General features: G+C 42.6%; 1 protein-coding gene across 1 annotated transcript in view; it reads right to left on the bottom strand.

The window, feature by feature from the left end:
* Nucleotides 1-10279, bottom strand: part of SNX18 (sorting nexin 18) — a 54552-nt gene extending 44273 nt beyond the window's left edge. The window contains exon 1 of the mRNA XM_030193125.1: nucleotides 8345-10279. Within this exon, the coding sequence (XP_030048985.1) occupies nucleotides 8345-9920 (1576 nt within the window). The 5' untranslated portion in view covers nucleotides 9921-10279. The remainder of the gene's footprint in view (nucleotides 1-8344) is intronic.
* Between the last annotated feature and the right edge of the window lie 4023 nt (nucleotides 10280-14302).

Here is a 14302-nt window from a genome sequence, read left to right as displayed (position 1 = left end):
AAAAGCACCAAGTCCTGAACTTTATCACATCTTTAAAGAAGACCTCTCTCCTCACCTCAATTCTCATTTCCAACACATTGTGATCACTCACTCAAATATACAAATTCAAAGAAGTCACTATCACAGTGCTTCCAAAACCTAACAAAGATCCCTCCTTAGTATTTAATTATAAGCCTATATCCCTCCTCAATACGGATTATAAGATTTATGCCAAAATCCTCTCTAACAGACTCGCCAAAATTATAAGCAAAATAATACATCCAAATCAAGTTGGCTTTATGCCACATCAATTGATTACTGACAACTCAAATTTCACCAACTGTCATTGCAAGCCAAGTTGTGCTCAGGCCCTGTCCTGTCATCACTTTATCCATTGTTGAGAAGAATGCCTTTGACAGGGTCGAGTGGAAGTTTAAGACCCAGAGTTGGTTCGGAGCCCCCCCCCCCCCCCCCCCGACTCTTTCACAAAGTCACAGTCCTAAACCTACAGCTTGATTAATAGCTAATCACACCCTTTCTAATTATATTTCACTTGAGAGTACCTCGTCAGGGATGTCTACTATTGCCTCTTCTCTTTAATATCACATGTGAGCCCCCCCTCCCCCCATTACCCTGATTACAAATGAATCTCAACGGGCAACCTTGACATTAAAGTTTCTGCATAAGCAGATGACATGTTAATCTTCCATAATCTGGTCACATCACTAAACAAATTCTTCTAATTAGACTCTACATATGCTGCTTTCTCTGGCTACAAAATTAACAAAAAAACAAAACCAAAGCTTTACACTTAAACATTCATACCACCTCCCCACATAGTAGCTTCTCATGGGTTTGTCTGGTCATTAAGGGCCTTAGATACCTAGATATAGATTTATTCCCTGATAAACACAATACAATAGAAAACAAAAAGAAAATTTTAGCTTCAATCAAGGAACTTAACTACTGGAGCCCCCTTCACTTAACAAGGTGGGGACATCTGAACGCCATAAAAATGCTTATGTACAAAATTCGATCATTAGGCATATAGATAGCTAGCTGGGTGGCTGGTGGACGTGGGGATCGCCTGGTGACTTGCCTGCCTGGTGCAAAGGTGGCGGACCTCACGCGTCACCTAGATAGGATTCTAGATAGTGCTGGGGAGGAGTCCGCTGTCTTGGTACATGTGGGTACCAATGACATAGGAAAATGTGGGAGAGAGGTTCTGGAAGCCAAATTTAGGCTCTTAGGTAGAAAGATCAAATCCAGATCCTCTAGGGTAGCATTTTCTGAAATGCTACCTGTTCCACGCGCAGGGCCCAAGAGAGAGGCAGAGCTCCGGAGTCTCAATGCATGGATGAGACGATGGTGCAGGGAGGAGGGTTTTAGATTTGTTAGGAACTGGGCAACATTCTGGGGAAGGGGGAGCCTATTCCGAAAGGATGGGCTCCACCTTAACCAGGGTGGGACCAGGCTGCTAGCGTCGGCATTTAAAAAGGAGATATAGCAGCTTTTAAACTAGAAATGGGGAAGGCCGACAGTCGCTCAAAAGCGCATGGTTCGGCAAAAGGTATCTTGCAAAGATACCTCACAAACAGGGAAGATAGGGTTTCTGGATAGTGAGGTTGCACAACAGACCGTGGTAGGCCAGGTGCCCTTAAATACAACTAAAGATCAGACAAAAGATGGCAAATCAATAGTGTCAGGTACTAAGCATCATGCAAATAGGAACAACAAACATACTCTAAAATGTCTATATGCAAATGCTAGGAGTCTAAGAAATAAGATGGGAGAGTTGGAATATATTACACTAAATGAAAAATTGGATACAATAGGCATTACTGAGACCTGGTGGAAGGAGGATAACCAGTGGGACACTGTCATACCGGGGTACAAAGTATATCGTAGTGATAGGGTGGACCGGACTGGTGGAGGGGTAACATTGTATATTAACGAGAGCCTTGACTCAGAGTACAAATTGAGCAGGACACAAATCACACCTTTGAATCATTGTGGGTTGAAATTCCATGTATAAAAGGGAAAAAAACGGTGATAGGAGTGTACTACCGTCCACCTCGCCAGGATGAGCAGGTAGACGCAGAAATGATAAAAGAAATCAGAGACGCGAACAAAATGGACAATGTGATAATAATGGGTGACTTCAATTATCCAAATATAGACTGGGTAAATGTAACATCGGGACACGCTACAGAGGTACAATTCCTTGATGAAATCAAGGACAGCTTTATGGAGCAGCTGGTGCATGAGCAGACGAGAGAAGGAAAAATTCTAGACTTGGTCCTTAGTGGAGCGCATGATCTGGTGAGAAACGTTATGGTACTGGGGCCCGCTTGATAACAGTGATCATAATATGATCAGTTTTGATATCGACCTTGAAGTAACTATATACAGAAAGTCAAATACGTTAGCGTTTAACTTTAAAAAAGGAGACTATGATAAAATGAGAAGAACGGTAAAAAAAAAAAAAAAAAACTTAGGGGGGCAACTGAGAGAGTAAAAACTGTACAACAGGCGTGGACGCTGTTCAAAAATACCATTCTGGAGGCCCAGGCCATACATATTCTGCGAATTAGAAAAGAAAGACGGAAGTCCAAAAGACAGCCGGCCTGGTTGAAAAGTGAGGTGAAGGAAGCTATTAGGGCTAAAAGAAACGCCTTCAGAAAATGGAAGAAGGAACCATCTGAAAATAAGAAGCAGCATAAGGAGTGTCAAAGCAAATGCAAGGCGCAGATAAAGAAGGCCAAGAGGGATTACGAAAAAAAGATAGCATTAGAGGCAAAAAAACATAGTAAAAATGTTTTTCGGTATATTAAAAGCAGGAAGCCGGCAAAAGAATCGGTTGGGCCGCTGGATGACCGAGGGGTAAAAGGGGCGATCAAGGAAGACAAAGACTTAGTGGAGAGACTTGAATGAATTCTTTGCTTCGGTCTTCACCGAGGAAGATTTGGGTGGGATACCGGTGTCGGAAATGGTATTTCAAGCGGACAAGTCGGAGAAACTTACTGACTTCACGGTAAACCTGGAGGACGTAATGGGGCAGTTCAGCAAACTGAAGAGTAGCAAATCTCCTGGACTGGATGGTATTCATCCTAGAGTACTGATAGAACTGAGAAATGAGCTTGTGGAGCTACTGCTAGTGATATGCAACTTATCCTTAAAATAGAGCGTGGTACCGGAAGAATGGAGGGTGGCCAATGTAACGCCGATTTTTTAAAAAGGCTCCAGGGGAGATCCGGGGAAATTATAGACTGGTGAGTCTGACGTCAGTGCCGTGGAAAATGGTAGAGGCTATTATTAAAAACAAAATTACAAAGCACATCCGAGGACATGGATTACTGAGACCAAGTCAGCACGGCTTTTGTGTGGGGAAATCTTGCCTGACCAATTTACTTCAATTCTTTGAAGGAGTGAACAAACATGTGGACAAAGGGGAACCGGTTGATATTGTGTATCTGGATTTTCAAAAGGCGTTTGACAAGGTACCTCATGAAAGGCTACAGAGGAAATTGGAGGGATAGGAGGAAATGTCTTATTGTGGATTAAAAACTGGTTGAAGGATAGGAAACAGAGAGTGGGGTTAAATGGTCAGTATTCACAATGGAGAAGGGTAGTTAGTGGGGTTCCTCAGGGGTCTGTGCTAGGACCGCTGCTTTTTAATATATTTATAAATGATTTAGACATGGGAGTAACTAGCGAGGTAATTAAATTTGCAGATGACACAAAGTTATTCAAAGTTGTTAAATCGCGACAGGATTGTGAAAAATTACATGAGGACCTTACGAGACTGGGAGACTGGGCGGCTAAATGGCAGATGACGTTTAATGTGAGCAAGTGCAAGGTGATGCATGTGGGAAAAAAGAACCCGAATTATAGCTACGTCATACAAGGTTCCACGTTAGGAGTTACGGACCAAGAAAGGGATCTGGGTGTCGTCGTCGATAATACGCTGAAACCTTCTGCTCAGTGTGCTGCTGCGACTAGGCAAGCAAATAGAATGTTGAGTATTATTAGGAACGGTATGGAAAACAGGTGTGAGGATGTTATAATGCCGTTGTATCGCTCCATGGTGCGACCGCACCTTGAGTATTGTGTTCAATTCTGGTCGCCGCATCTCAAGAAAGATATAGTAGAATTGGAAAAGGTGCAGCGAAGGGTGACGAAAATGATAAAGGGGATGGGACGACTTCCCTATGAAGAAAGATTAAGGAGGCTAGGGCTATTCAGCTTGGAGAACAGACGGCTGAGGGGAGACATGATAGAGGTATATAAAATAATGAGTGGAGTGGAACAGGTTGATGTGAAGCGTCTGTTCACGCTTTCCAAAAATACTAGGACTAGGGGGCATGCGATGAAACTACAGTGTAGTAAATTTAAAACAAATCGGAGAAAATTTTTCTTCACCCAACGTATAATTAAACTCTGGAATTCGTTGCCGGAGAAAGTGGTGAAGGCGGTTAGCTTAGCAGAGTTTAAAAAGGGGTTGGACGGTTTCCTAAAGGACAAGTCCATAAACCGCTACTAAATGGACTTGGGAAAAATCCACAATTCCAGGAATAACATGTATAGAATGTTTGTACGTTTGGGAAGGTTGCCAGGTGCCCTTGGCCTGGATTGGCCGCTGTCGTGGACAGGACGCTGGGCTCGATGGACCCTTGGTCTTTTCCCAGTATGGCATTAATTATGTACTTATGTATGCTTATTCCTAATATAAATAATTACATCACCACATTATTCTTTATTGGACATACAGCATGCAAACTATATAAAAACTTTTTGTGATAAAAACCTCTTCTGAGAGAATTGGCCTACAACATACATGGGAAAATGATGTTCAAATGGTCAAACTTCTGGCTTACAGTTTAGGCCAATTTCTTCAGCCAGTTATATACAATCCTTAAATTTCCTACATCACAGAACCATTTGGACTCCTTTAAAAAAAAAAATAAAAAACACGGTGGCAGGTTTATCTACCAACAATCTTTGCTGGTCTTGTCAAATTCATCCGGGACCATTATTAAATATGATCTATGAATGCAACCAAACATTTGACTTCTGGACACAGTTTTGGAATATCGTCACCTCTGATAAGCTAGTCGATAAACTCAAACTCTGATATTATGCCGGCCACAGAATATGTTCTCTCTCATTTGAAAGATAACTCCAGCTGATAATATTTCTAGTTGCACATCCATATTGAAGATACATTTCTGGTGGCACACCCTATTTTGCACATCCATAAATTTGAGTTGTCTTTAGCAAATAAGCTTGGAACATTTCTATACATTTCTAAACATGGTTACCTCTAAGATAGCTTTCTCAATAATCACATGCAATAAACTGTTGTACAATACAAGACATCCCCACCTCTTTAATTCCCTTACCTCTTAGTTGTTCTGTTTGTCCTATTTAGATTGTAAGCTCTTTGAGCAGGGACTGTCTTTTCATGTATGGTGTACAGCGCTGCGTATGCCTTGTAGCGCTATAGAAGTGATAAGTAGTAGTAGTAAACAGACGCTTCACATCTACCCGTTCAACTCCACTCATTATTTTATAGACCTCTATCATATCTCCCCTCAGCCGCCTTATCTATAGTTACTATTCTTGTGTTCTATTATATTTTTTCAATAAAAACACATGGATTAAAAAAAAACACCCATGGAGTCAAAGGTGGTGCAAAAGTACAACACAAGTTACTGAAAGAAAAGATCAGCAATGACTACTAAAACAGATACTGAAAAGTGCTTTAATAGCATAGAATTATTAGCTTGTGATCCCTTTGGACCTGTAGACTACCCTCAAAGATGTTAAAACATCTGAAGAACAAGGAAAAGTCCCCCATGCCCACCAGGTAAGACAGAAGCATAAAACAGCAATAACGGAGGACCAAAAAAAAACCCAAAGAAAATTCATAATGCTTGCACACACTGCAGGATTGCACTTTGCTACTCCTGGGGTAACAAACCATATCAAAAACAAAACATTTTTGCTTAAGGCCAATTTACGCTTGTAATTGGGTTTTTATAAATTAAGTAACACCTAAAGGGATGCATGGTGTAAGCTGGTGTGTACTTCTACAGTAGGTATGCTCAAATATGGAGCATATACAGAGTCATGCTTTAAAATAAATGCACGTTTATATATACCTGCTTCTGACCAGTCATGTCTGTACCTTGAGTCTAGGTGTGATTTCTGCATGATTTGTGCTAGTCTTTTATAAAGCCACATAGGTGCCTCTGAGGCTCATTTTCAAAGCACTTAGCCTCCCAAAGTTCCATAGAAACCTATGGAACTTAGCCTCCCAAAGTGCTTTGAAAATATGCCTCTCTGTCTTAAAAAAAAAATAAAAATAAAAGCCACCTTCCTGCCCAATTTATGTTAGCTTTTCTATGAGGCCATACCACCCTTAGTTCTTGAAATACACAATTATAAAATTACCCTCTGAACTACCATCATAGGAAAGAACCAAAACAGAAAATCCACATTCACAGTTCAGTTATACAACAACACATCCACTTATGAATTCTCAATCCTGAAATCTCACCACACTCATACCTTTAATCACAGAAAATGTATACCATATGTTTTTCGTTGTTATATACTATATATTGTCCTCAGACCCTCTAGTTTCCCGTTGTTTTTCCTTCCAATGTTTCAATGTCCTTTTCCATTGATATATTCCTCAACAATACTTTGATTTTGTCTCGTATAACTCTTCACAATGTAATCCATAATCGAATTGTAACAAACTGTATTTCCATCATTCATAATGTATTGTAAGCCACACTGAGCCCGCAAAAAGGAGGGGAAATGTGGGATACAAATGCAATAAATAAATAAATAAACAAGCAGCACAGACAGACCCCATTACTCAGTGGTGACTGGTCATTTGCTTTTGTATTTCATCCCTAAACTTTGACAACCATTCTGGCTACAGAAGGAATGATGATTTCATTAGAACATGGGGATAAGCAGCGGGGGGGGGGGGGGGGGGGGGGGTCAACATTTAAAGAATTGTTGTTTTATTAACTGCGTCAAGCGCTAACATAAGGACAGCAAAAATAGCCTAACATGAGATGCACTAAATATTGTGTGTTAGTTTTGGCATCTGTGTGTGGTAATTGTCATTTTTTTGGAGAGAAGTTGTTGGGGTGGAGAATGGGCACTGATGCAGTAATGAATTTTGCCCTGGCTCCTCAAGCTTTTTGGCTGGCACACAAGTTTTTTAATTTTTCCACTCCATCTCTGGTTTACTTATATTTAGTAACACTTTGTTCCTTGTTAAATTTAGCTTCTCTGATCATTCTCTCACTCTGGCCCAGATGTAGTTAAGGGATTTTCTTATGTCATTTGGGGAAAATTTATTTACTGCTTTTTTTTTTTAGAAACTCAACCAAGGCAGTGTACAGCAGAACAACATGGACATAGGCAATACTACTACTACTATTTAAGTTCAAAACATCCAGACAACAGCATATGCTATAACACAGTACACTATTTCCAGTGTCATCTCAACACACAAACATCTTAATAGAAAGCACAGGGAGTAAGAAGAGGTGGAACATATAGACAAGATATTAAATTCCTGTTACTCTAAGTGTGAATAACTTTAGGAAAACATTGCATATATCATAAAAGGTGTATGTAAGAACACTTGTCTCTTCAGCACTTTTAGCAGTTAAAGTTGAGTCAAGTTAAACACCTCCATCTCCAATATGATGTATAAGCCATGTGTAAGATGTGAACATTCTCCACCTTTGTCACTTCCACTAATACAAACCAAACAGATCAGGCCACTGAAGAGCTAACACATAACTGAAGTTCTCTGAACCCGAATGCCAAGGAAAAAAAATTCTTACAATAATCTAAAGAGTATAATATAAAAAAACATCAGAACAATAAAAAGGGCCTTGTATTTATTTCTGTAATATTTTTCCTGCAAGCACACACCCACTGTCTGATTAGTCAGTGGCATGAGCTTTGACATTACTGCTCTGCTGCAGCTAAGGGGAAAAAAATCCACACATGACCTACCATCGCTTCCAAGTGTTAGCTCACCACTCTAACAATCAACCACCTTGAATTATCAGCACAGTCTTTAAGATTTTCTTATACAAAGGCATTTGTAACAGCAGCGGAGTTCACATCTAATATATATATCTTTACATAATAATTAGCTATTACTGCCGTTAAAATCCCTCGCCAGGGTCAGCAAAGATCAGCTGCTCTGGGAAGTTAAAACCCCTGTGTTGTTGGACAGCTGTGTGGATGTGAACAGCGGTATACAGAAGTAGAAACACTGTGGAGCAAGGGGGGTGGGAGTGGAGGGAAAGAAACGATACTTTACCCTTCTGAACGTGGATGATGTCCGGGAAGTTCGTCAGATGTCCCTGATACAAAGCTAACAAATCCATCACAGGGTCTAAATCCTGCCTGGGCTGCTCGGCGAAAAGCTCCCCTATGGCATCGTACGCCTCGGCGGTGAAAGTAATGGCACGGTTCAAGCCGGAGGAAAAAGGCTGCTGATCGAGCTCGAAGGCCTGGCTCAGCCCTTTGAATGAATGGCCCACTTTCTGGTACTCCTTCTTGAAGCCGGCCACTTGCTTCCTGGCGAACTCGCTGGCCGTCTGGTTGAGCTGCAGGACACTGTCGTCCATCCTCTTGGTGAAGGTCTTAAAGCCGTCGATCTTGTTCTCCACGTCCTGCAGGTCGAGAGCGCCGGGCGGGGTGCTGATGGTGAGGAAGAAGTTGGCGCCCACCATCTCGTCCTTCTCCAGCTTGCGCTTGCCCTGCTTCCAGGCCTTGTCGTCGGTGCAGGTGAGGAAGTGCTGGAACGCGTCGCACTGGGCCAGCACGGGGTGGCTCGTCATGTGGTTCATCCACCAGACCAAGCCCTTCCTGCGCTTGGAGATGAAGTCCTCCTCGAAACGGCCCGTCGCCTGCTTCTCGGGAATGTGCGGCACCGAGATGACGGGGAACTTCTCCACCAGGCGGGCGTAGAGCCAGTCGAAGTGCTTGTAGCGGCGGTTGACCCGCTGCTGCGTGTGCGTGGGCACCAGCTTGTACGAGATGTAGCTCTTCATGCCCTTGAACTTGGTCTGCTTGGTGGGGTCGTCGATGGAGCAGGCGAACGGGTACGGGTTCTCCTGCCACTCGGGCCCGTGCGGCCCCCGCACCACGCACAACTTGTCGCCGTCGCGCACGAAGCCCGCGGACACCTCGCCCAGCACGAACGCCTCGCCGCCCGACTTCACGAACGTCGAGAAGCGGTTTAGGTTGCGGCTCACAGTGGCCGAGCCTTTGGCAGCCTGCGCTGAAGAGAAGGAGGAGGGGCCGGCTGTGCGGGAGCCCAGCGACGCCTCGGAGCCGCGCGTGGAGAAGCGGTAACGGCTTTCGTAGTCCTGGTAACCGCCGCTGCTGCTCAGCGCACCTGGCTCGTCGGCCACTGTGGACGCGTCATCCCACTCGTCGTCCCAGTCGTCGTCGCTGCCCTGGCTGTGCTGGTAACTGGGCTGGTTGGTTAAGAAGGACTGCGAGAGGCGCGACGGCTGCTGCTGCTGCTGTTGAGGGGCTGCCGAGGTGTATGGAAAGCTCAGTGGCAGCTGGTAGCTTTCAGGCGGTTGGGAGTTCCGAAGAGAAGAGGGGATGGCTGCCGATTCCAAGCCGCCCTGGGCCACGTTGGCGTGGCGGGAAGGGACTGAGACCACCGGATAGCCATCGCCGCCGGGGCTCTCCGCCGCCGCTCGGATCACTTCCACATAGGAGGCCGGGAAAAGGCCGCGCTCGCCGCGGCTGTTGACTCCCTCCAGCCAGCCTTCGATGTCGTGCTCGCTGCAGAGCGTCAGCAGCTCCGTCTCTCGCAGGGATATCTCCCCTGGATTCTCCGACCTGAAGTCATAGAGGGCGCGGGCTCTGAGCACCATACTGCCGGCAGAGAAAGACCGGGGTGGCCGTCGGCCCAGGGACCTGACAGGCCTCTCCCGCTTCACTTCTTGTGGCGGCTCTGTGCGGCAGCAGCAGCCCGGTCCCCTCTCATACTTGACCGCTCTCCGGGCACCGAGTGGGAGGGAGGAGCCCGATTTCCCGCGTGACTTATGCTCCTCTTTGGTTAGGGATCAAGTTCCTCGAACTTCTCAGAAACAGCGTCTGATTGCTTTAGAGCCTGGTGAAATACAGGGTATGACAGACAAAAACGAGCTCCGTGACTAACTCCAATTAACCGAAGACCCCGGCTCCAGTTCGACACGTTACAGCGCTACATGCCCCTCCCCTCTATTCGCCAGGCCCCTCCCCTATGGGCGGAGACTCCACCAATCCAGCGCCAGCGACTGGTATTCCGGATACGTGAGACTGACCATTTCTTAAACTGCTACTACTACTAAACGCTTTCGACCAGTTTATTCGAGAAATGAGTTAATCCAGGCAAACGAAATTTTACCCCCCAAAAGTCTGTGCTGAGTGTCGGAACTCTGTATTGTATTTTGCAGTTTTTAGGTTAATTTGGGGGGAGGTAAATGATCTTAAAATGGCATGTACACCGAATGAAACCTGTAAGGTTATAGAATAGGAACGAAATAGCCCTAGCCTAGCCTAGCCTAGCCAAACTTTCATTGCAGAACTAATACTGGTTAGTAATGGATGGCACTTCATATTTTTTATGCGCTATACGATGCATGCATGAACTAGACTAAAAAGATGACTTCTCCCTATGTATTTTTGTGCTTTTTATGCAATCCTATGGAGTGTGATCAGATTATGTGTTGACAGTGATAAAGGCACAACAAGACCAACCGGTCTGTCCACACAGCACAAGATTTATCCTTATACAAACCAGATTTTATCGTCTTTCTTTGTGCTCCACCATTTCTGGTAGAAGACCATGCAAGATCCCCACCTAGGGGCTGATGGTATAAACTCAGTGTTAGAGCCCTGGCCCTGCACTTAAGCTTAGTGCAGACTTTTCTGAGGCATTAAATAAATCATATGCAAAAAATATGAGTGCAAACACAGAAGAGCACACCGGCTGCCATGGAAACCAGCATGCACTGGTGTGTGATAATAGCAGAATCAATATTTTGTGTAGAAATGGATTCACAACAGTATTGCATATGCATGTCTGTAATACCAAATGTATACTCTGTAGATAAATATTATTGGTATGGGTATCTTGTACATTTTTGAAGTTGAGTACATGGCTTATCATTTGGCTGCCACAGCAGCAGCACCTCCCCCCTTAATCCCCCATTCAGGTGTGTGATCACCTCAGCTCCTCGTGCCTTGCCCCCCCTTTTTTTCCATTTTATTCGCTAGGTTGTCCACCCATCCATTTCATAAACAGAAATGTATGCAACTAATCACAAAAGGTTCCTGGTCTATGGCATAATTATTATTATTATTTATTGCATTTGTATCCCACATTTTCCCACCTATTTGCAGGCTCAATGTGGCTTACAGAGTTTGGTCATGACATAATCATTCTATGATATCAGTTACAATTAGTAATGTTCAAAGATTAGGTAAGGGAAGAGAGAAGGAAGGTGTTAGGCAGGGTAGAAGTTGGACTGTAATAACTGTGTGAATTGGTGAGGTAGTTTTGTAAGGCTATGGGTTCTCTTTGTAGGCTTTGTGGAAGAAATGTGTCTTCAGGGATTTGCAGAAGTTAGTTCTTTCGTCAGTGGCTTTCAGGGCTGTAGGTAATGCATTCCACAACTGCGTGCTCATGTAGGAGAAGGTGATGGCGTGTATATAAGACATCCAAAAAGGCACCTTTTATACTGTAAGTCTATTTTATTAAAGCAACACATGGCCTATGTACCTTTATAAATTAGGCTTCCAGAACCAGCACCAGTAACATACAAATGCCCATGCACAAATTTACAAGAGTTCTGAAAAAGATGTATTTATTTATTTATCTATTTATTATGATTTATTTACTGCCTTTTTAAATGAATTCACTCAAGGCGGTGTACAGTAAGAATAAATCAAACATAAGCAATAGACAATTACAGCAATAAAAATATTCAAACAATACAAAGTATGGCATAGTACACTACTTACAATGTCAACACAGTACTAATAGAAATTTTAATAGACAGCGTAGGGTATAAGCAAAGAAGAAGCATATAGATAGGTAAGAAAGAGGAGTTAGAAAATGAAGTGACTAAAGAAAGTTGCACATGAGGTCAGAGAGATGATAAAATGTTATCTCGGCTAGGGTAGAAGTGGATAAACAGTATATGCAGCCCATCTCACTCCTTGTGTATGTGAGTGAAACTAACAAGTTAGTTACTTCTTCCATTAAAGGCCTGGTTGAAGAGCCAAGCTTTCACCTGTTTCCTGCTTCACCAAAGATAGTATAAGACCAAATCTTCAGCGAATCTCAAATGAGTGAAAATACTAACAATGAGCTGAAATATGCTTAACTAACACAGTCTTGTTCAGAATGTGTGGTATCCAGTGAAAAACTAGACTTTTTTCTTATTTAAAGTGGAGAAATGACCTCAGTAGTCACAGCGTGGCAGCAGTGTGATGATTGCACTCAATGCCAGCAATCAGTTGGCTCAGTTATTCTCCCCAACACCTGCGCATTGTCCTGTATTCAGAAGGAGTCTATAAGCAACGCTTCTTACCTGCTGCTTCCTCCTCTGTTGAGCATTGAGAACCAAAGCTTGTTTGCTTAGTGCCTACTAAAGGGTTAATCCAGCATTTCTTCTTGCCCTTCTGCTTACTATGGCACTCCTAGCCTGTTACTGTACTAAGCCTTCTATATGTATATATGTTTGTGAACACTGAGGGTTTCTCTATTGATTTCTATGAAGATGTAGTGAATAAGAATTTTAAAAGCTAGGCAGAAGAGGTAGTGTGACAATTGAAGCAGAGAACGATATTTTTGTGACATTTTAACCCACAGGCACCTACTGAGTTTCCTTCAGCTTGTTCTGTAAAGGAGTGATGTCATCCAAGCAAGACTGCATATTCAGAAAGGAATAATGAAACTCATTCACAGGGAAATACAGTAGCTAATATGTTCCTTTGCTCAGTAAGGCAGACCTGAAATGTTCATTATACTCTCACTTTTGCTCTGCTTAGTTAATTTCATTTATTTCAAATATACTGTACCCCCAGTATAAATGTATTATTGCCCAGCACGGTTTACATAAAAAGATAAAAAAATAATCACATACTAAAAACAATTTTTAAAAATGACTCCTCCCTTCCAACTAACCATAAAACCTTTGCTCCAGCTTTGAAGAATTAACATTTTTGTTCACTTCAGAATCCTAACTTCAAAATGGGTGAATCCACCCCCCATTGTGCTTATATCCCTCTCCTTTTCTGGAAGCTTTCAGACTGTCCAGATGTTAGACATACATTACCAGACCTTCCACTTCAAAGTGATTACATATAGGTTTCTGAAGAATAAAACTGTAAAGCACATTGAGATGCTGTTTGTATAGCAGTACTATATAAATTCTAACAGTTATTATTTTTTGTCAAGGGTCCAGGAAAGCACAATGGACATTGGTGAAAAACAAAGTTAAGTACCAAGTAGCTTGAGGTACTGGTGAAAATCATGAGGAAAAAGGTTTGACTCTTTTTATTTTCTTAAAATATTAAACCTATCAAAGATTTTTTGGGGTGGGAGAAGGGTTTTGGAATGGAAGGCTTCTTAATCCATTAAAATTAGACATTAAAAAAATTTCACCAAGAAACCTACCCTTCCTGAAAGGAAAGAAACAAGAACAAAATGAAATATGACACACTTGGAATGTGGTTGATTAGTACAGCAATCTTTTTAAAGCAACAGTAAATGAAACCAGGCATGAGGGAAGTTGAAAAGAAACAGTTGTACTTTATGATTCTGAAAAATTAGTTGTAACAAAATACAAATGGGCTTTTTGTCAAAAAATTAAGTTGCACTTTGAAATCCCTGGGTAACAGGCTTATAGTGTTTACCAGCTCCTGAGACCTGAGCTTTACCGATTTACAGCACAAGGCTCATTTAAGATGCTCATAAATAAATTCTAAATACATTCCATTAGCGATTCAAATACATATTGGCCATTATTTTATAAGCCTTGTATAAAGCATGCCACTTTTTTTCAGCACTGTATATAGAATTCACCCCCTTATGTGTAAATCCTGGCATTTACCCATATAAATGGCATCCATGTGGAAAATGCAATTTTGCAAACTCTCACCTGTTGGGAGGTGTCTTGCAAAGAGAACAGTTCCTATCAACAGAAGAGCCCAGACGGTTCTCTGTTCTTTCCTTTTGATTCTCCTCCAGGGAAGATCGCTGAGC

This window comes from Microcaecilia unicolor, chromosome 2 (assembly GCF_901765095.1).
Source record: "Microcaecilia unicolor chromosome 2, aMicUni1.1, whole genome shotgun sequence".
Classification (NCBI taxonomy): Eukaryota; Metazoa; Chordata; class Amphibia; order Gymnophiona; family Siphonopidae; genus Microcaecilia; species Microcaecilia unicolor.
Note: the sequence above shows the minus strand (reverse complement) of the source record. Positions and strands in the feature narration are given on the sequence as shown.